The 21,890-nt window shown below is 46.2% G+C and overlaps 2 protein-coding genes across 3 annotated transcripts in view; both read right to left on the bottom strand.

Moving 5' to 3' along the window:
• The window catches only part of STK26 (serine/threonine kinase 26), a 19,470-nt gene extending 14,345 nt beyond the window's left edge, over window positions 1-5,125 (bottom strand). The window contains exons 1-2 of the mRNA XM_039354791.1: window positions 5,017-5,125; window positions 4,634-4,724 (exon numbers count right to left, since the gene is read on the bottom strand). Coding sequence (XP_039210725.1) covers window positions 4,634-4,675 — 42 coding nt within the window. The 5' untranslated portion in view covers window positions 4,676-4,724; window positions 5,017-5,125. The remainder of the gene's footprint in view (window positions 1-4,633; window positions 4,725-5,016) is intronic.
• A 5,044-nt stretch (window positions 5,126-10,169) lies between these two features.
• Window positions 10,170-21,571, bottom strand: IL13RA1 (interleukin 13 receptor subunit alpha 1). 2 transcript variants are annotated; one of them, XM_039354796.1, is made up of 10 exons: window positions 21,368-21,571; window positions 18,677-18,846; window positions 17,509-17,638; window positions 16,769-16,889; window positions 15,149-15,312; window positions 14,127-14,263; window positions 12,888-13,035; window positions 12,089-12,188; window positions 11,760-11,887; window positions 10,170-11,074 (listed from the first exon to the last, which is right to left on the bottom strand). In XM_039354796.1, the coding sequence occupies exons 1-10, from the start codon at window positions 21,426-21,428 to the stop codon at window positions 11,052-11,054; spliced, it is 1,182 nt and encodes a 393-aa protein (XP_039210730.1). In that variant the 5' UTR covers window positions 21,429-21,571; the 3' UTR covers window positions 10,170-11,051. The 2 variants fall into 2 exon arrangements, with proteins under 2 accessions (XP_039210730.1, XP_039210729.1); XM_039354795.1 differs by having other exon boundaries at window positions 15,134-15,312; window positions 21,368-21,569.
• Window positions 21,572-21,890: the final 319 nt, after the last annotated feature.

Below are 21,890 nucleotides of genomic sequence, written 5' to 3' on the forward strand. Positions count from 1 at the left end.
GCCACAGGGACTTCAACACCATCCAGAACAAAGTAACAGGATAAGCAAACAAGCTTCAATAATGGTAATAATTAGAAGTGGCCAAATCCTTTCCTATCTTTTAATCATATAATGGTCCCTTTCTTTATTAGGAGCGTGGAGGAAGAAAGATGGCATGAGGAACAATTTAAATACTTGGAAGAAAGGATTGTTTAGATCATCTGTCTTCCTTTTAAATAATAATCCAATCTAAGTTAAAGATCTAAAGACAACAAACAAGGAGATGTTTCATTAATAGTATTTTGTTATCTTGATAGTATGGTAGAATGCTTTGAGGGAAACCACCAAGTTATTCTAGAAATTCAGAAGAGCGCAAAAATAAAAATAATTCAAAAAGGGAAAATTTGGGCAAAACAGATCAGATTTTAAAATCTGAACATCAAAGGGGTGCCTTGAAATTGCTGATATTTATTCACTGGCAAATCCACAAGGTAAACTGAGGAAAATGGGTTTTTTTCCCCCTTCACCCATTCTTTTTTCACAATCTTTTAAGCTGAAAGAATTTGTAATGAACTATTCCTTTTCACATACATACATACATACATACATACATACATACATACATACATACATACATACGCAATGCTTTTTTAGGAAGGGGGAGAGAAATTTCAAGGTGAATATCAGCTTAATATCAGCCTGATCAAGTGACTTTGTGTCAAGTTCCCATATTCCTCAGTGTACATTTTAAGATTACAAAAACGTATTTTAACTGAATTACCTGGCTAACGCTGAATGCTGCACACATGGAAAAGAGTTTTATACAGCACCAACATACGATGGACTGAGCCTCAGCAGAGCTGACAATCAAGTTAAGACTTCATCTGAATTTAGAAGACTGTTTCAAGCATTGGTGAGATGTCACATCATACATTACTCACATGTTAGTACATTATTCCTAGACAGGTACGTAGTTCTAAGGAGCTGGTGGGGGAAACCTGGGGGAGAAACATCATGGCCTGCCATTCAATCTTGGTTATAATTAAAAGGGGCCGTGTAATTGTTGTCTAGATGTCAGAAAGCCCAACATCACTCTCCATTTCTCCAACTTTAATAAACCAAGCTTTGCAATTCCAGACTCTTTGGACATGTTTTAATCCATCAGCACAGCCAACTGGAACTGTAAAGTTGGGCAGAAGCAGGCCACAAATCTATGGGACACCCGGTAGCTTCACCTTGGGAGGACAGGTGGTGTGTAAAAGGCAAAGCTAAGTTGTGCAAAACTCAACATACACAACCAAGATTAACCCTGATAATACAAGTGGAAGCGCAGAGATCAGCCTGCCCTGACTTGAACCAAACAATCTACAAGTTAAAACATAGATGTAAATATAGCCATGACATAAACAACCGCTCGCTCCCTGAAGGATCACGGTGCCTTAAGAACTGAAGGCTTTAGTGTTCCACAGAAAGCAACAATGAAAATGTCTGTTTCAACACCTAATTCTCTGTGATTGTTCCAGATCCTCCTGGTGGCTCTCCTGTCAAATGTTGCCCACTGGAAAAGTTCTTGAGTGCTCAACATTTGTGGCATCTGAGCAGGGCCGGGCACTGGGCACAATCGCTTCTAATCAGCAGCTTCAAAGGCCCTAATTCTCAGCAGAGAAGAAAACCAACAAGCCTTTTCTCAGTATTTGGCACTTACGGCGTGCTGCCTTGAACAAACAGAGAGCTGGATTGAGCTACACTTCCTGCACGCAGGGTTATGATAAACTTGTGGCCAGTTCACAGGAGCAAGTAACATGGGTGGAGATACTGTAAGGCATAGATAACCTTCATCAAATACATGGTGACTAACAGAGAATTATCCCATTCACCAGAAGACAGGGCAATTAATTTTGTACACAACTTCAAAAATACTGGAAATACTCTTTTCAAAACAACATTAGGCTATGGAATACAGGAGGCCCAAACCAAGATTGGAAAACTGGCAAGCCACTACTTAAACTTCACATCTATTCAATGAAGAGTGAGTACACTGATGTTTGGTGAATTCACATGAAAAACCAAACCAGACTGTGTTTCAATCATCCACTTCCTGCTTTCGGATGAGACACTTTAACTTTGCGTGTGTTGGAGACGTTGTCTTTGCCTTTAAAAGAGGGGTCCTGAAACATGCACCAATTCCTAGTAAGAATGGAGCAGATCAGCCAACGATCTACCAAATTAAGGAAGCACTTTGCAAACTTTAACAGGGTTTTGTTAAGAACAGATCCTGACAGGCTAACTTTATTTCAAGTCTTGATTCGGTAACTGCGCCGTAGTAGATTGTTCCACATTTGCCTTAGACCTGATGTATATCCTCATCCAAGCAAAACCTCTGGCAAAACATACTGCATCTCTAGGTTTATCAAACTAGATAAGCATTGGCTGGGTGGCATACAAATTAAGTGAACAGTTAGCTCAAAAAGCACTCTTCATTAATCGTTCTTCCTCAGACTAGAAGGAAATACCATGCGAGATACCAAAGGTTAAGTCTCAGGCTGTGCACATTCTTATTTATTGCATGAAGGAACGGGAGGGGGAATACTTATCATATTTATAGATAACACAAAATTGAGGGAAGTAACTAGTATCTTATTAGACTATAGCAATAAAATTCAAAATGATCTTGACAGATTAGAGAAAGGGCCTGAAGATGCAAGCATGAAATTTAACAAAGAACCTGCTCCAGATTAACAAAATTGAAAATCAAAAGCACAGGTAGAAAAAAAGAGACACCGTACTGGACAATACTTGTGGAGAATGTCTAGAGAAAGGGGTGGCTTACAGACTTGAGTATGAGGAAGTGATGTGGTATGGCTACAAAAAAGGCAGATGGAATTTTAGACGGCCTCAACAGAAGAACAGTTTTGAAAACACAGGAAGTCACCATTTATGCTGCATTAATCAGACTGCATGTTGATCACTGTGTTCAGTTTTCAGCGACACACATAGGAAGGGTTCAGACCAACTGGAGTAGATCCAGAAATGGCCAAGAGAATAACCACGGAACTGGAAAATAAGACAGAAGGGAGGCCCTAGAAATGTTTTAACCTTGAGAGGAGAAGAACAAAGAGCAATTTAGCAGCAGCTATCAGGATGTCACAAAGGGTATCAAATCATGTCCCCAAAGGACATCAAAGCCTGTTCTCGAATCATCCCAGAACACAGAACCCAGAACGGCTCAAAGGGACAGGTAAGCAGATTCCAAGTAAATATCCTGGAAAACAGTAGCGACTTCCTAAGAGCCTGATAGTGGAGCCAACTATCAAGAAAGATCACAGACTTCCCTTCACTGGATGAGCTCAAGCAGAAGGAGGTCAACCATCTGTCAGAGGTGGTTTACTCTGGATTTCTGCACAGAGCAGGTCCTTGGCCTGGGTGGTTAAAGCTCCCAGTAGCAAATTATCATTTATAGGAGGATGAAGAAATGAGCTGGAACCTAAAGGCTTAAGAAGGGGAAGAGCAGGAAAGAAAATGTGACTTGAGGCCTCATCATGACATGCCATGTATAGTGAAGAGTCCCTGACCTGGAAGTGTCTAAATGCGCTGCCTTAATTCCCCCCCAGGCTAGCCGGGATAATGATAGTTTCTTTCCTGCCTTATTATAAACAATGGTTAATTCAGCTGTCCATCCCTTAAGAGTCCTGTGGATTAAAGCTGCATAAAAGGCTCCTAAACAAACTAATAAATACATTTCCGATGCTGAGTTGCATGCAAAAACTAAAAAGGATGAGGAACAATCCCTGCTCTTTCCCGCCTAGGCATCTGAACCTGTTTCATAATAATAGGAAGCAAAACAAGATGGAATTAAGCAAGGATGAGAAGAATGAAACATAACATTAACTAATTTAAACAACCTTTAACACCAAAATTTAGAAATTAGCCTTTGGGGAATGTAACGTCTGGTTATAAACAGATTCTGCAGGAGATACAAAACAATCTGGAAAAGTACCAAAGTCTGAACTGCATCAAAACACTTTCAGGAGAGTTTCCAGCAATACTTTCAGGATCCTTTTTGCTCATCGGCCTTTTTGGGGGCTGGGGGGGTGAGGGGGGGGCAATGGAGAAAATAAAACTCACCTGACGGTTTATTGTCCTTTTGAGCAAAGTCAGATTGGGAAGTCAGGAGGGACCCAAGGCAGCCTTTGGCTTGGCTTCCCAAGAAGCCCCCAACTCTTTCCAGGGGAGAAAAATACAAAAAAAAAACACAAAACCCCCCACTCCAAAACAACAGCAGCTGGATTTGGGCTCTGCCAGAGTTTCCCTCCCGCCAGCAGGACCCCCTCCCCTTCCAGCCCCTCGCCCTTCCCCGGGCACCTGGCCTTTGCCCAGGGCTCCCCAAGAAAACGGGGGACAATTTATGAACTCCTCCAGGCGCAAAGGAAACCCCCATTTCAAAGACCCCTCAATGAAGGGGGAGGGAGTCGAGCCCCGGAGTCCCCTCGCCCACCTGCCAGTCCCGCGGGGGGTCCCGCCGGCGCTCAGCAGCCCCCCTGGCCCGTGGGGACCCCCAGCCCCCCCTTTCCAGGCAACCCACGCCCCCGACAGGGCCGGCGACCCCCGCGGGTGGGCAAAGACCCCAGCCAGCCCCCCTCCGGGCCCCGCTCACCTGCATGCCGGGCACCTGCACGGCCACGGGCGAGAGGGCCATGGCGGCTCCGGGGAGGAAGAGGAGGAAGGCGGCTCAGCTGCAACGGGGCCTGCGGGGGAGGCGGCGGGAGAAGCAGGCTGGGGGGGCTCCGCAGAGGCCCCGCCCGCCCAGGCCCACCCCGGACCCGCCCTCCGCCACTCCAGAGCCCATCCTCCTCGCCCGGCGGGCCCGCCGCCCGCCCTGCCCGGCGGGGCGGCGGCTCCGAGGCAGGGAGGGCCTCGCCGGGCCCCGGGCCTGCTCCCAGGGCGGGGGGGGCCGAGGCCGACCCCCGCCGTGCTTGGGGGCCGCCCGCCCGCCGCCGCCGCCCCGGCCAGCCCGCCCGCTCGCTCGCTCACGCTCACCTTTCCGCCGCGCAGGGGAGCCGGCGCCCGCCGAACTACAGCTCCCAGCGGCCCCCGCGCGGGCGCCGCCGTCTTTGCCGCGGGGGCTGCCGGGAGTTGTGGTGCGGGCGAGGCAGCCGGCGCTCGCAAGCATCGTAAAGCGGACTGAGCGGGCGGGGGCGGGGCAGGGCGAGGCAGGGAGGGGGGCTCCGCCCCTCTGCCCCCTTGCCGGGCATCCTCCCCGCTCCCCCTGTATTGAGCAAGGCTCCCTGGGGGCGGTGGGGCTCGGGGGTCGCTTCTTTGCCCCGTATCTTTGCTCTGTATCTCGGCAACGGGCCTTGCAAGAAGGAAATGTAAAAAAACAAACAAAAAACAAAGGCAGAACTCCCAAACTGCCTGGTCAGTTCAGCCTGGCTAAAAAATAGCATGAAAAGTGCTAATTGATTTTGTAGACTTTGGGGTTTTAGCACTTTAACAGCAGCCCACAGTAAAGGGGGGGGGGAGAGGAGGCATTCCTGGGAAGCAAAGTACACTTCTCCAGAAATATTAATTAAATGCAGGTAGTCCTCAAGTTACGATCACAAGCCCAACATTTCTGTTGCTAAGCAAGATAATTGTTAAGTGAATTTTGCCCCATTTTTCGACCTTGCTTGTTAAGTGAATGATTGCATTTGTTAAGTTAGCAACATGGTTTGTTAAGTGATTCTGGATTCCCCGTTGACTTTGTTAGAAGATCGCAAAAAGGGATCGCGTGATCCCAGGACACAGCCGCTATCACAAGTATGAGTCAGTTGCCAAGTGTCTGAATTTTGATCAGGGTCATGTGTGTGAAAAACAGTCATATGTCACATTTTTTGGTGCCGTTGTAACTTCGAACAGTCAATAAATGAACGTAAGTTGAGGACTACCTGTGTTTATGAAGACAGAATGTAAACGAGTTTCAAATTCTGGAAACCTGAGAAGAGCCGAGGTGCAGAAAGGGTTGTTCATCTTAAAAGTGAAATGTTGGGAGTTGCTCTGCAAGGCTCCACCAGGACAGTGATGGTGGACCTATGACACACGTGTGATGGACCATAACATGTTGGGTGACATGCCAGCGTTCACCAACACCCAACATTATCAGTGGCTGTGAATATGTAAAGAATTGTTTCCCTTTTGTTGGGGTGTGTGTGTGTGACCCAGCAGCGCAGTCAAACATTTCCTGAATTTTTGACATGCCAAGCCCAGAAGGTTCACCCTCTCTGTTCCAAGACGTTTCCTCCTGCTCTCTCCAGCGCCCAGAGGCTCTTCCTAGCAGCGTCATTCTCCCTGGAAAGAGGTTGGGCCACTCTAGCATGGGCACGCTGCTTATGCCCCTGGGGTTGGCCGCTTAATGGAAAGAATGCCCTAAGCTTGGATTTGGGCATCTGTGCATCAGCAGCCATGGTGGCTGTTCAGCTGGCTACTTTGAATTAATGAAGTCTTCATCGGAATGGAACGGGGCAACCCATCACAGTCAACTCGTCACGGCCAATTCTGTGCGGTCAACTCGCTGCAGGACGATGTCTTCCTGGCCAACTCACTGCAGGAAAACCAGGATTCACCTGGTTCCTTTTTGTTTTGTTGTCGACCATGTTTTTGTCAGAATTATTTTATCTTTTATATCAAAGGAAGATACTCCTATGACTACCAGCTTTTGTGATGCTCTGATGAATAATAAAAGGAACTAATCCCGCATTGAATTGTCCTGCGGTGAGTTGCCAGCAGTCTCTGCAACTCAACAGTGTCATTCAGGCCAGGGATTGATCCAAAGGAACCTGAGGCCCAGGTGTTTCTTCCCTGTTTATCAGGCAGAAATCCAACAGGGAGTGTCTTTGCCCATCTGAACGTGTCTTGCTAGAAAACATAGCATGCTGGTCGCTTTTTAAACAACTTCCTGAATCCTCCCCCCCCCCTCCCTGCACAAGAGGCTTCTAAGTATGTGTAAGAGAGAGATTGGTTTAATCATATGGGACTTCTTGCTGCTTTCTCTGCTTCCTTTTTCATGAAAGCTTCACCTTCGTTCATCCACTGCCTTCTAACCGCCAGGACATTTCTGAGGCACAGTAGTTACACCGACTTCCCACCCTGCAGGGCAGATCAGGAGAGGTGCTTGTGAGGAATAATCCACCTTGTCTGGGATCCAGTTTGATGCTTAGTGTGGTGAGAAAAAATAGCCCTTTGGGAACTGATTGGCCACATCAGCTGCCCTTTGCAACTCTTCCCATGCCAGTTTTATAATATGCGCTCCCTCTTCTGTTAGTTCAATTTCTTATAGATTATGACAATGTCTGCTCTCATAATGGTTGAGCGCTCCTCTTTTCACCCCCATGTCCATCATAAAAATAGTTTCTGAAGGTGGGATTGTTTTTGTCATATGCATGCAAGATTTTTTTAAAAAAAAAGTTTCCATCATTAACAGGCAAGATATATTGTTTCACAGGCAAGGTAAAGTTTACAAGATCTTAAAAAGATGCTGTAGCACTTTACATCCACCTTGCTAAACATTCTTTCAGCTGGAAGTTCTCCACTCATTATAATAGGTACTGGGGTGGTGGGAAGCAGTGTCCATTCCTAATGGCTCCGTTCTGCCCCCTGGCGTCTGATGTTCTTCCTATAAAATTTGTATTTTAGCCCATGAATCTCTGCTGCTGGCTTCTTACAGTTAGCTAATAGGTAGTAAGTGGTGACTTTCCAACTTCATCACATGTACAAAGCTAACAACATACAACATTGTATCTCTTTTTTCACAGAGATGGTTCAAAGGGGTTGAGAAATTACCTCTTTTTGTCACCCTTATTCAACCAATCAGATTTTAGGCTGCCCTTCATTTCTTGCACAAGACTTTGTTTTTATTATCTGCGATCCATCCTGTGCAGATCTCCCAAAATTGCACGTACATTTTAGAATTAAAAAGAAAAAAACCCTTCTTGAGGTTTCAACATCTCAGGATTCCCCAATGTGTCTCATTTATCCATTGTTTAGGATTGGAGCAATTAGTTGATCCTGTGCCAGATGCTGCTATTCCATTGGTATGTAACTGGCTGCCTTGTTACCATATTTGGAAGCTGGATACAGATGAAAAACAGAGAGACTCTAAAAATAAACAAACGAATAAATAAATGGGATCATGTGGGAACACACTGGGGCCAATCTGAGGCCCGACACCTCTTTTTTGAAAAAAACAAAACAAACAAACAAAAAAAACCAAAAGGGATTCTTTACGTTAGAAATGGTGTGGGGAAAGATATAGGCTGCTCCAGTTCCTGGCAAGTAGGAATCACTAGTTTCTCGAAAGAAAAAAAGAGAAAGAAACCATAATGTGATTTGTACAGTTTTGACTGTCTGCTCTGTGAACCAACCATGTTTACACCATGGTTTATGGCTGTGTATACGATAGAGGTGATTACCTGTAGCTCTGATATAGGATGAGGATGGAGGTTGTGGGTTGGTTTCCAAACATTTTACCAGGCTAGGTAACATTTTCAGCGGAATTTAGGAAATACATTCCCTAAATTTATTCCCTAAATTCCGCTGAAGATGCTACCTAGCCTGGTAACGAAACGTTTGGAAACCAACCCAGAAGCTCGGAGAACGAAGGAGAGAGAGAACCTCCACCCTCATGGCTGAGCATGTTAGGGGAACCCAGCCTATTGTGATATATTCAGCAAATCATGGTCAAGAAAACCAGGACATCACATGACTTGTGACCCAACCTGCATATTGCTCTGTGCATAAGTATGTTAAAGATGGGGATGTACACTGAACAATTTAGCAACCCTGCGGTGTTTCCATCTTCATCCACCTCAAAACACAACACCTCAAAGAAGAAGAAGTGTAAGACGTAATTCAGCCTGGCAGGTTTATGAAACAGGAAGGGGTCTAGAAGAAACAGCAAGCAGAAATCAGAAAGAGGAAGTTACAGGAAACAGGTGAGTTTTGAGCTGGTGTTTTAACACTTGCTAAGATACGGAGCAAACCCCGTTCTTGGAGAGCTGGATTAGCCAGTCTATGGCAGCCAAAAACCAGAGTCTGGTAGCAAAAGGCTTTTTTTGTTTTTAGATTTTTATCCTGCCTTTTTTAAAACAAAAAACAAAAAACAACAACCTCAAGACGGTAAACATACTTGACACATACCTGATACCGCTCTTCCTCCTCCTTTCCCCACAAGAGATAAGTTGGGCCAAGAGAGAGCACAAAGTCACCCAGCCAGTTTTTCAAGCCTCTGGTGGGACTAGAAAGCTTGATAAGAAGGTGGATAAAACGCATTGGCTGGCAAAACTGCTACTTGGCTCCTGCTGATTTTGAGCAGTTCCAAGTATCTTGTTTCGGACTGAAAATCCTAGCACTAAGCTCTTTGATTACAGATAGTCCTCGACTGATAGCTGTTCCTTTAGTGACAATGTGAAGTTATGACCGGGTTGAAGACAGTGACTTACAAGCGGGCCTCATGCTGATAATTGCCAATGTCTCTGCACTCATGTAATCAAAATTTGGGTGTTTGGCAACTGCCTATATTTTGGACGCTTGCAGCAACCCGGGGTCAGGTGGTCCCCATTGGGACCTTCCCTTTCAACAAGCACCTGTCATCATACAGATTTGAAGCCCAAACTGGAATCACGGAGGGGGCCTTGAAAACCCTTACAAAGCGAGAGACCTCAGAATTGCCTTGAGTCACAAGATGGGCAGCAAATAAATTTGATTAAATAAAATAAAGTAAAACCAAAAAGGGAGAAATCTAACCATCTTGGATTTAAAGGGACTTTCCAGAATCCTTTCCTGGGTGTTCCTGCCATGTTCTGGATGAATAGCCACTTGGTGCCTACATTTTTATTCATCAAGGTCCTGAACTATCATTGATGACTTTTCATCAGACTATTATTTTATAAGCTGTGTTGCGAATGTGTTGAAAAAAAGCGAGGGAGGGCACGACTTCGTTTACTGAGAAACGCTGGGTAATTATTGTCAAAACCCCCCACAAAAACCAACCTTTGTTGGCTGGTCTATGAACTTGAGAACAAATCAATGAAAAAAAAGCTCACCAACCACTAAGAACATCAGCCATGGGGGCCTTACAAGTGCTAACCCGCAAAGTATATCATAAAATGAAAGTAGTTTCTTCTATTAGAAAAAAGTTCATTCTTTACATAAAATGGTTCAAGCATAACAAACTTTTTATAGAATCTGAAAAACATACATAAAAAACATAGTCTCAAGCCTTTTCATAGTTTCCTAGGAAAAGAAAAGTTTGCTGGTGAAGATAAATTCAGCAGTTCAAAAATACCACTGTAAACATCAATTTGGACACACACGCAAGTCCTTTAGCGTAATTTGCTGGCTTGGGCTATTGCTCAACATTTGGGGTCTAGCCAAGCTAACAATGACCTTGTTCAGCTTCAGATCTGTGGTGTCATCTTATCGTTTCCAGTGATCTGAATGGGCTTATCACTGCTACGGCATCAAAGCCTAACTTAGGCAACTAAGACTTTCAACTTTCATGTGCTTGTAACAAGCAAGTGACATGAAAACCAGGAGAAAAAGAATAATAATAATGGATGCAAGCATCACCAGTCTTGTCTGCTATTTTGTCTCCTCTTGAGAAATTCTGGATTTATCCTGACGGGGCTAAGTTTCTACCACACCATTTGTGTAAGGCTAAAAGAGAAGTCAAGCTTTGCCAGTTGGATTGCAGATAACCGTGTGGCTGTTGAACTGACACATTTGTATAAAACCACCAGTCCTTTAGAGCCAATGTTACTTCACAGAAGCTACCATGTGGCTTGAAATTCAGTTTTTGATAACTTTGGTGACAAAGAGGAAGTTGCCGGTGAAGATTGAATTTCCACTTCTCCTGTCTTTAAGTGAAGGCGTGCAAAGGTGCTTCTCCAAAGACACTGTCCGTCACCTGTGAGATCAGTCTCTGTCCTGCAGTGTTGGACTTGCTTGTTTTACATTCAAAAGTCATTTGATATAAAGACAGCAACCCAATTTTCTTGTTTCCTGTAGGCATTGCAAGTAGAAGCACACGGTTTCCTTGGCTAGCTCATCTTGTGGTCTGTTTCTGGAACAAGAGACAAACACAAGGCCAATGAAATGGGGCAAGAAGTCCTGGTAGCAGGCAGAAGGACAACAGAAGATTCCTCAACTACCCTCAAGTGCATGATAGCCCAACCATACCCTTGAAGAACTAATTTCTACTTAGGAGTAAACCTGATTAGATTCCCTCAAAGATTGTTCTTGAAGATATTGGGTGGGACAGGCTGGGTCATGAAACAGACTCCATAAGGACTACTCTATTTATTATACTCTTTTATCTCTACTGTTAAAGGATAATTATTAAACAGGGTTTTGAAAGCCTAACAGAGTTTCTTCTCTCCTCTTATACTTGAGAAAATGAAGGGTGTGTGTGTCAACCTTGTGTTCCTTTCTTCTCTTTCAGGGCTAAGCTGGTGTTGATGTAACTGCTCTTGCATACTGTATTCAAGGTTATCTCTGTGTTTCTATACACTAACAGTTACAATTACACAAAGTACTAAGCTTGCCTAATATTACTTCAGTTTTACATTTCTGTGGCTTAGCACATTGAGTGAAGCCAACCCACAGGCTTCAATTCTGGGCCAGTGTCTTCTGTGAAATGGATTCATTCAGGAACTAGTTGTTCAACTTTCAAAGGTCAGTGTATTCCACAAAGAAACCCAGAATTCATCCCCACTGATACACCTCCCCATATTTTTTAGTCTACCTACTGATGGTATCGGGCTTAATGAGTTCAGATGAATAGTCAGCGGGCAAATACTCCTCTCTTTGTTCTTCAAACATTCGTTTTAGAACTTTTTCAGGGTCAGGAATTGTTGGGAAGATCAACAGCTGAATTCTGCAAAGTGGAGAGAACAAAATAATTAGAATATTCCAGATTGAAAAGTTTGGGGTTTTCCATCTCTTTTCCATGGGCTGGGCAAAGTGATGTAGGTCTTTAACAAAAGCCTTCATTTTTTCTGTCTTCATCACAAATGCCCAGCAACTATGCAGATTCAGCAGAAGGAAAGTCTCTAAATCTCTGCAGTGAGTTTCTTACCTCTTCAGATAAACGAGGAGAATGATAGTCAAGATTGCAGCACATAATGGAATCATGATGAACAAAACAAGCTTCAACATTTCAGACTTGTCCCGGTCATCTAAAAAGGCAAGGACAGTGACACTGTTTCTAGATGAAGCTAGAATGATGCAAGAACAGCCCATTGTTGCTCCCCTCCTGTGCTAAACCATTTCCTTCAGAACAGTCAAGGAAGACAGTGGAAACTTCACATGGAACTCCAATTTAGAGTTCTGGTCAAGAAAATAGAGATGTCCTCAAAGGATATGGTTGATACTTCGCACAGCTAGAAAAGGACATCTGGAAACATCCTGGGTTTGGAGCATGGATGCTCAGTGGACGCCTCCCTGGAATGGAATCATTGAGAGGGGCTGGCAAGGAGATTCTGGGTTGGGGGAGGGGGTGTTTGCCAAGGCAGCTCTCCCTGCTGACAATCTAAATAATAAATTGGGTGTGTCCAAGCAGCCACATGCATATATGAAGTTCTGATTTGCAAAGGGCAAACTACAGTGAAAGAAGACAAGATTCTTATGCTGAAAGCATTTCCAATTAGAAGAACTGGGAAGTAGTTAACAGGGAAAAAACTGTTTCCACCGAGTAATAGATTACAGGGAGTAGTAAACCAGATCAGAAGCTACAAGCTCAGAGATGCGATGCCCAGTTCCTCACTCCCATCCTATCAACTACTCCAAGGTCAGATTCCTTTGAGGAACCAACAGCTTTCATTCTAGGTGACCTCAGCAAAGACAACGCAGGTGAGAACTAAAGAAAACGGACTTACCCCAGAGAACCGGCTCGCTCCATTCACTCCAGAGACCTCGTACTTTTTTGCACTGACTGCCGATCTTGCCCAGCACAGCCCTCACTCTGAGAGTGTGATACTTCTTGGGCTCAAGGGGGATGGTTATGTTGGTACTGTCTTCGTAACTCTTTAGAAAAAACATGTACAGGTTTTCATTGTCTACCCATCAATCACTAGAATGGTGTTTCTCAAACTTAGCAGTTTTAAAATGGGTGGATCTCAACTCCCAGAATTTCCCACCCAGTCATGGCTGCTGGGGAATTCTGGAAGTTGAGGTCTGGTCATAGACCCTAGAGGTTTTAATGGATTTGATAGAAAAGGGTCTTCACATCTGTCTTTGAGGAAGAGGCGGAAGAGTGAACTCCACAAATCCATAACCTGACCCCTTTGTGTGAAATAGGATTTTTGTCAAGGAGCAGGATTAGGTTGCTTGAAAAAGAGACATTCATCATCTCTCAGGTCATCTTTCTCTTTAAAGGAGAAGAGATCCTTCACCTCATGAATAGTTAGAGTAGGGCCCCATTAGGTCCCGTTTTATATACCAAGAGCTTTAGGGTACAGGGACCCCTTCCCTGGATCAGGACAGGGGGTCTTCTCAACCATGAATCAAACCTGGTTCTCTCCATTTCTGTTGGGATGATGGACACCAAGAATTCCCTAACCAGAATGACCCAAAGGAACTGGGAATTTCACAGAGAGGATTAGAAAAAACAATCATGGATGAGCTAAGTTCCCCACGATCTTCAGAGAGGATATTCCACCAAGGGACATATACAAGAGTCTATTTTCAGTCTTCCTGAGTGGGATCTCCCTGGATGAGGTTGGTGATCAGACTGTTGTGGTCACTATCATCATCATATCATCTAATCTATGTTTATATTGCTTCCTACAGAAACCACAACATCACCACCTACAATTTGCCTCCCACTGTTCTTAATTTCTTGCAGCATAAACCAATCTAAGGTGGCAGAAACTTTCTATCCATGACAACAATGGAGATAAACGTTATCCTCACTTTTGCCATCCTGATTAGGAATTATGGGGATTGGAGTCCCAATCCCTCTGGAGTGGTCACAATTAAATCCTTGTGGTTTAATTGTGCCTTAAAGCAGTTTGTAGACAACTCAGATGCCAAGATAATTACACGCAAGATACTTCAAGTGGTACAATGCTGCTTTAAAAAAGAAAAGAAATAAATTAAACACAAAGGCAGCTTACCTCTTTTTTAATGCCATTCATTTCTATCTGATAGCATATGCCATTCCAGCTGCTCGGAGCTCGCCATGTTAGAAAAATAACTTTATTGCCCTGCATGATGTTCAGATTTATTGGTGGGTCAAGTTTTATTGGATAATCTGAAGGAAAACAGACAAGCAGGTGCTGCACTCTTGTTTAAATGCCATATTTCTCATTCCTACAAATACATGGAGATCAATCAACTGTAATTTCCATTTCACTCTCTTCTAATTTTCTGCTGACCTGAAGTTTGATGGGTCAGTTTCTGTTCAATTATCCATTTGAATGTGCATCTCTCCTAAGATAAAGGGTTTATACCCATTTGTGCATCTCACCTAGAGATGCTCAGCTTTGTGTGGGCTCTCCTCAGAAGATACTTGTTTTTGTGCCTTCAAACACAGGGCCACCTTGGCAAACAGCAGAGACTCGGTGCCCAAATTCAGAAGAGTTTGCAAACCGTGACGGGAATGAACTGTCTCCCAGTCTCATGTACTTCCAGTTTTCGGTAAAACTTCACCCGTAATGAAGCATTGGTTGGCTTACCGATCAACGCAAAAAAGGTAATAAAATCCTGTTGGTCAAATGGCCAACCTCTTTTTAGGACAATTACAGAATGCAGCCATAATGAGCAGGCTTCATTACTATGTTGAAGACTACCTGTAAAATGTACATGACAGGGTCTTCCAAGGGGCCCTGCACACCTTGTAAAGTGCCGCAGGTGGGGAAGAGATTTCCTCAGGTTGTGGTGGGACACTTTAAAGGTTAAAGAAAGGGGGGTGAGGACGGTCCTCTGCTGGAGGTCCCAGTTCTGAAGGAAGGTCTCCTTCAAGCTCATCTTGACGGTTCTAACTCTAAAGGTTAGAATTGGGACCATCAGGATGGGCTAGAAGGAGATCTTCCTTCAGAACTGGGACCCTCCAGCAGAGGACCATCCTCACCTCCCTTCGTTTCCTTACAGAGGCTGGACCACATCAAGCGGGAAAACCTACCAGACTTTTCTGTACCTTCTTTTGTAAACATGCACACTGGCTGGATGTCTTCAGAATTGCTACGGACAGAAAGAATGATGACACGTTCTCCCGAACAGTTGATTGGAAAAATGCATCGGAAGGTGTCTCCACTGATGCTGTGATTTGTGCACAGCTGCCTTTTTTCCATGCTGTCGTGCCTGAGGGTGGGAGGAAAAACAGAAGTGGGCAAGTTGATCTGCTCTTGCTGACCAGAGAGGACAGATGGAAGCAACGACAAAGTGCAATGGCAGGAACTGAGAAAGGAGATGCTCAGTCCATGGGGTTTTCTCCAATGTTTGGACCAACAGATGTAGCCACACAGTGTTAGCTTGGGTGATGCAGAGAGTCAGGAAGATGACCTTGATAGAGACAGGTGAGAATTCTTGCCTAGACAAAGGGGACCGAATCTTCTTTTTAAGATCAAAGCGACAAGATAATATTCAGAAGCCTTTATAATTGACTGTAGCAATATTTGTCAGCACTGTTTCTTTAAAATCTGGGGAATTCTGGAATTGAAGTCCACCCATCATAAAGTTGCCAAGATTGAGAAACACTGAACTACAAGGAGGAGGAGGGGAGCAGCACAATCAGACTTGCAAGATTGTGTGATTACAGTCAGACAAACCAAAACAGTTTTTAGCCTTCTAACAGCAAGCATTTCTCTTTTACAGCTAAAAATCTATCACAACATCAAACATAAATAATATTCTAATATCTCCATTTTCTCCAGTATGGTTCAAAAATAAAATAAAACTTTGAGAAATATTATGAATTGCTAAAGAATTTGGAATGCAGATGTTCTATTAAGAGGCAATTCTTCAGAAATGCTACTCTGAAATCTAGCAACTCGTCCTTTGAACAAGCCGTGGAGATTGGCAGTCTGTCTGAAGACGTACAAAGAACATTTTGACACATCATTAACTTCCCCTTAAATAAATAATGTCATCATTTCATTTAAATTTATCCAAGAGAATAATCTGCAGCATAATTTTAAGGACTGGGACAGGGCAGAAAACAAAGCAAAAATTTAAACCAGATTTTTTTTAAAGAAGATGAAGCTGGCCGCCTCTGGCAGATGTGAAGTGTTGTGTTGGGAATCAGCTTGGAGGGTGTTACTAACAGTCCCAAGCTGCAGAAAGAGAGGACAACTGTGTTTTTCGTCCAATCTCTCCCTTGATTTAATCTGCCTCTTATTGGTGAAAAGCTTGGCTATTCCTGGATCTTCTTTCAGTTTCCACTCGAGCATCCAAATGGATTTCAAGAGTGATAAACAGTAGATTAAAATCTTTTTCAGTTCTGTCCTGGAACTTCGGACTGTGAAAAAAAAGCAAAAGCCTATTGAGTACAGATAGTCCTTGATTTACAACAGTTCATTTAGTGACCATTTGAAGTTGTAACAGAACTGGAAAAAGTGACTTACGACCGTTTTACACACCTAGGACCGTTGCAGCATCTCTATGGCCAAGTGATCAAAATTTGAATACTTGGCAACTGCATCATATTTATGACGGTTGCAGTGTCCCGGGGTCAGGTGATCACTTTTTGCAACCCTCTGACAAACGAAGTCAATGGGGAAGCCGGGCTAAGAAAAGAGCAGGATTTTGAAATACAAACCCGAAGTACAGATGGTAGCTGGTGTCACGAGGTGCTTTCCTTCCTCGCTTCCATGAACAGGACATCCATTTCATGTTATGACACACGCAACTGATATTCGTAGCTCCCGTCTCTGCTCTGCCTGCAAAGGGCAAAGCCAGAAGAACCATCTATGCCTCTGTGTATCAATTCCCAGTTGCCCAAAAGCAAGGAGGAAAAGCCTTAACATTCCCCAGTTCTGAAATTCCCAGCTTCAGCCCAGATTAAATTCACCTGCCCAAATGGCCTTGACTGTATTCATTCATTCTAAGGCAAGGGTCTCCAACCATGGCAACTTTATGCCTTGTGGACTTCAGGTAGGGAAACAGCAATTCCCAAAATCCCCCTCCCCTGGAGTTTTCTACTACAGAGACTGGATCTATGCTAATCAAAGCATTTGCACCAGCATCCAAGTATGTGTGGGGTCTTGCTTGTGCTCCTGTCAAGGCAGCGTGCAAACTGATCCCTGGAAGCAAGCCTACTTTTGGCCCTGCACTGCTTTAAGGAGGCTCCCAGACTTCCCCCACCCCCAGGCTCTCATCCTGCACCCTCCCAAACTCCCCTGCGCCTTTGACTCTCAGGAGCTGCCCAGCCCAGTTCATGGGCTGGCCTTGAAAGGCCCCCAGCCTCACAGCTCCTTTCTAGGAAAGTGGCCTGGGATGTTTACTGGAGACATCAATCTTACAGGAACATCTGCGTAAACCCAGGGGCTGAAGATTTACCATTTTGTGCCAGTGGGATCTTAAACCATTCCCCTTCTGTCTTGTCACTGTCACAAGACGTCTGTAGCCCAAAAAACATATTTCTCCCTAGAAGGATCGCCATTTTCCTGGACAGGTCTTGGCTCCAATTCTAAAGATGGGAAAAGGAAGAACATTCAGTTGTAACAGGATGATCCCAGCGTGTCTCCTGGGGGGAGTTCCCTGCCCTGTTATGCCTCTTTTCTTTCTTTCTCTCTCAGCTTCACCAGGATCCATTAGATTAGGGGGTCCCCAACCTCCAATCCACAGCCTGATACCAATCTGTGGCCCATTGGGAACCAGGGCACACAAGTGTGCAAAGCTCCATTTGTGCAAATGGTAGGCGCATGTGTGAGAGGCAGGCCCATCCTCTCTCCGCCAGTCCTCAGAGCCAGAAAGGTTGGGGACTCCCACCCTGGATTATTTGCCCCCAACTCCAAACTCCTTCCAATTTTTCAGCTTCTTCAGCGGCCCTTTCCTGAGGATGCCCCCCCCCCAAGTCAGTTTAACTCCTAAGGTCAGAAAAAACAGCAACTCCGCTCTAAACTCTAGAGCAGGGGTCTTCAAACTTGGCCCTTTTATGACTTGTGGACTTCAACTCCCAGAATGCCTTGACTGACAGCCATTCAAAGCCGCAGGGCCAAAGCAAGGCGCAGCCCTTCCCTGTCGCAGCGTCCCCAGAGTCAGGGGACCAACCTCTGGGCCCTTGGCGGGGGTTATGTCCATCGCGGCACCCTGGAGTCACGTGATCCCTGTCTGAGACCGTCCCAGCCGGCTCCCAACCAGCAAAGTCAAGGGGGAAAGTTGGATTCACTTAATGACTATGTGATTCACTTAACAACTGCAGTGATTTGCTTAACAACCATGGCAAAAAAAAGTTGTGAAATCAAGCGCAACTCACTTAATAACTGTCTTGCTTAGGAATGGAAATTCTGGTCCTGATTGTGGTCATAAGGTGAGGACGCTGTAAGCTATTCACCAGAGAGGGGCCACTCCGAAGAAGGCCCTGCTGGTTCCCCTCAGGAAATTCCTTCTGAGATCTTACCAGAGGGACCCATTCCCTCCCTTCCTCCACGGCAGCCGGGCCTCTTGGGGACCATCAGCCTCTGCCCCTCTGCCCCGATTTCATCCAAGGAAGGAGAAGGCTCACCTGTTCGATCCACGTTTTGCCATTGCACAGAGCAGTGTGATAATCCAGCTCCCCAGAGCAATTCTTGGGGGAACTGGGTGGGTCCCACTGGACGCTTAAGATGCAGTTGCTCTCATCCAAGACATAACTGATGTTGGCAGGGGAAGGAAGGCTGGACAGAGCCCCTAGACCTAGAAGAAAAGGGAAGTGAGAAGGAAAGAAACGCCTGGGCTCGCTTGCCATGGGGACCCTCTCTTCCTTTTCCTTTTCCCCTTCCTTCCTTCCTTCCTTCCTTCCTTCCTTCCTTCCTTCCTTCCTTCCTTCCTTCCTTCCTTCCTTCCTTCCTTCCTTCCTTCCTCCCTCCCTCTCCCTCTCCCTCTCCCTTTCTCTTTCACTCCTCCCCCATTAAAAGGCAAGGCAGGGACCGTGACTCAGAGCGGAGTGATTCAGAGGCTTTGGTTTCCAAGAAAGCTCCGTGGGACCAACTTCAGAGACCTGATCTTAGAGGATTTGCCACAGGATGGGTGGGGAGAAAAGGACAGGAAGGGCTGAGGTGTGGGAGTTTCAACCCAGCAGAGCTCCGTGGATGGGCTCTGGAATTGGGGAAGGGAGCGGGGTGAGGGGAAGACCCCTTCCTGCTTACCTACAGGGAACCAGGAAAATTAACCACCTTGAAAATATCTCTTCCCCACAAACCACCATTAAAATAAGTTGTAGTTTAGCAAGCTAGGTGAGTTTGCCCTGTGAATCTCTCTGGTGACCCCTTCTTAAGATTAGGATCGAAGAGCATCCAAGCCTAATTGTGACTTTGTAATAAAATTTACCTTCTGCCTTTTTGTCCGGGTTGTGTACACCCTGCATGCAAAAAGAGGCTGCTCTCTGTGTAAAGCCCAAGGTAACTTGGAAGAGCTAAGAAAGTGGCTGGGTGAGCCCCGGAGTTGTGCCCTTGGCCAGGGCAGAGGTGGCCAGGGACAGGAGCCAGGCCGAGGAAGGATGGGCAGGGGGCCTTGGAGCAGCTGTTCCTATCTCCCGCGTCGTCTCCGGGACCACTGACGGGCTCCAGCCTGCCTTCTGCTTCCTTTGAGCGGCTTTCCCAGCTGAAGCCCTCATTCTGAGCCAGAGGAGGACCCTTTTTATACAGGCAGTCCTCGACTTACATCCACAATGCAGCCCAAAACTCCTGTTGTTAAGTGAGACATTTGTTTAAGTGAGTTTTGCCCCATTTTACAACCTTTCTGGCCACAGTTGTTAAGTGAATCACTGCCGCTGACAAGTTAGTAACCCTGTTGTTATTGTTAAGTGAGTCTGGCGGCCCCATTGGCTTGGCAGGTCACAAAAGGGGATCACCTGACCCCGGGACACGGCAACCGTCATAAAAATTCAGCCAAGCCGCTGAATTTTGATCATGTGACCAGAAGGGGAGGCAGCAACAGTCGTAACCGTGAAAAAGGATCATAAGTCACTTTTTTTCCTGTGCTGTTTGAACGGTCACTAAACGAGCTGCTGTAAGTTGAGAACTACCTGCCGTTGCCATTGGGTGAAGCCCCTTTTGGGGGCAGCCCCTGCAGGGGCACCACTTGGGAAGCTCTCCCGCCAGTCCACAGCCCGGTGAAGACTTTGCAAGAGCCAACTTGGGCACCAGCAACCAAGGGCTTTGCCCCGGTCACGCCAGGGCACCGGAGCTGTGTTTGCTCACTGCTGGAGGGGAAGGAGGGCAGGGAAGAACTGGGTGTCCTTCCCAAACTGGGTGCCCTCCAAGTCCCATCAGCCCCAACAGGGCACCCGGGGACAGAGACTCCAGCACACCCAGATGGCATCAAGTTGGAGACGCCTCTCTTTCAGACTCCTTCCTTCCTTCCTTCCTTCCTTCCTTCCTTCCTTCCTTCCTTCCTTCCTTCCTTCCTCAATCATTAGGCATTTTTGATAGCCAGTGTTTGCAGGATCCTCCCCCCCAAACGAAGCAAGAAGGAGGGAGAGGAGCCCCCAAGTTTTCTCCTGGATGGGGGAGAATTGCAGCCCTGCTTAGCAACTGCTCCTTGTCTTTATTTATTAATTCCATCAATTTATTTGTCCTATTTCTGTAGCTCCCCCCATCCTTTTGCTTCTGGGTGGCAAACAGCATCACAATAACTGATGCCATAAAACCAGCTACAGTCCATCCAAACGAGTCTGCTGGGGAAAGAGACCATTGCCCTGTGGTCCCTCCCATCCCCGTCAGCCGGACATTGGACTACACCACCCATCATTTGGGAGAATGGCCAGAGGCTACGTTCCCTGGGCTGTTTAGAGGGGGGGGGGTTCTCCGGGGAGGGAGGGTTAACTCTTCTGTACTGCTCTAAACTGATTTGCCATGATATTGTTATTGTCGTTACTACTATATTACTTATATTATTACAACTACTATTACTACTACCGTAGTACTGGAATTACGTCCTAGGGCAGCACTGAAACACACCCCTAGTAAATAAAATTACAGTAAACTAGTCTTTGAGCGCGTTGCTTTTACTTCTGGGAAGCAGCGCACTTCACCTGGACGCCTGGCGAGGAAAGGATGGGCTTTGTAGTCTAACCTCCACCCCCGAGGACGGTAAGCTGAGCAAGGCTGAGATGGACTTCAGTTCAGGAAAGGCAGGGGATGATGGGAGCTGCGCTCTCTCCCCGCGAGGCAGGCGGAGCCCGGAGGCGCCCCTCCCCGCCCTCCAAGCCCCTCACCTGCGGCCAGCACCACCCCGGCCAGGTGAGCCAGCAGCTGCGGCTGCCACGGGACCCCCATCGGCGCGCCTGGAGCTCCTGCCGGATCGCTCGTTCGCTCTGGGCTCCGGGGCGGGTTCAGACGGGAAGGCTGCGGAGATGGGGCCGCCCCGGCCCGCCCCGGCCGAGGTGGGGCTTCGTTGCACGGGGCGGCTTCCCCAGGAAGGGCTGCGAAGCCTCTGAGGGCGCGCAGAGCGCCGCCCCCTCCCTCTCTTCCCCCCCCCGGCAAGTCCGCCCTTGGGGTGCGGGGCGGCGCGGAGGGAAAGCCCCTTCCCCAGGAGAAGCGGCGGGGCCGGGCCGGTCTGCGAGGAACCGAGACTGCGGAGCGGGGCAGCCCCAAAGCCTGGAGCCGCCGGCGGGGTCCCTGCCCCACCTCGTTTTCGTGATAATTTTGTTAAAAATTGCAATTAAAAAGCTACAAACGAATCCAAACGAATCGAAAACAAAAGAATCAAGAGAAAAACAGAAAGTGTAGAAAAGAAAA

Source organism: Crotalus tigris, unplaced genomic scaffold (genome assembly GCF_016545835.1).
Source record: "Crotalus tigris isolate CLP2741 ecotype Arizona unplaced genomic scaffold, ASM1654583v1 scf7180000018585.330925593:3314079, whole genome shotgun sequence".
Taxonomy (NCBI): domain Eukaryota; kingdom Metazoa; phylum Chordata; class Lepidosauria; order Squamata; family Viperidae; genus Crotalus; species Crotalus tigris.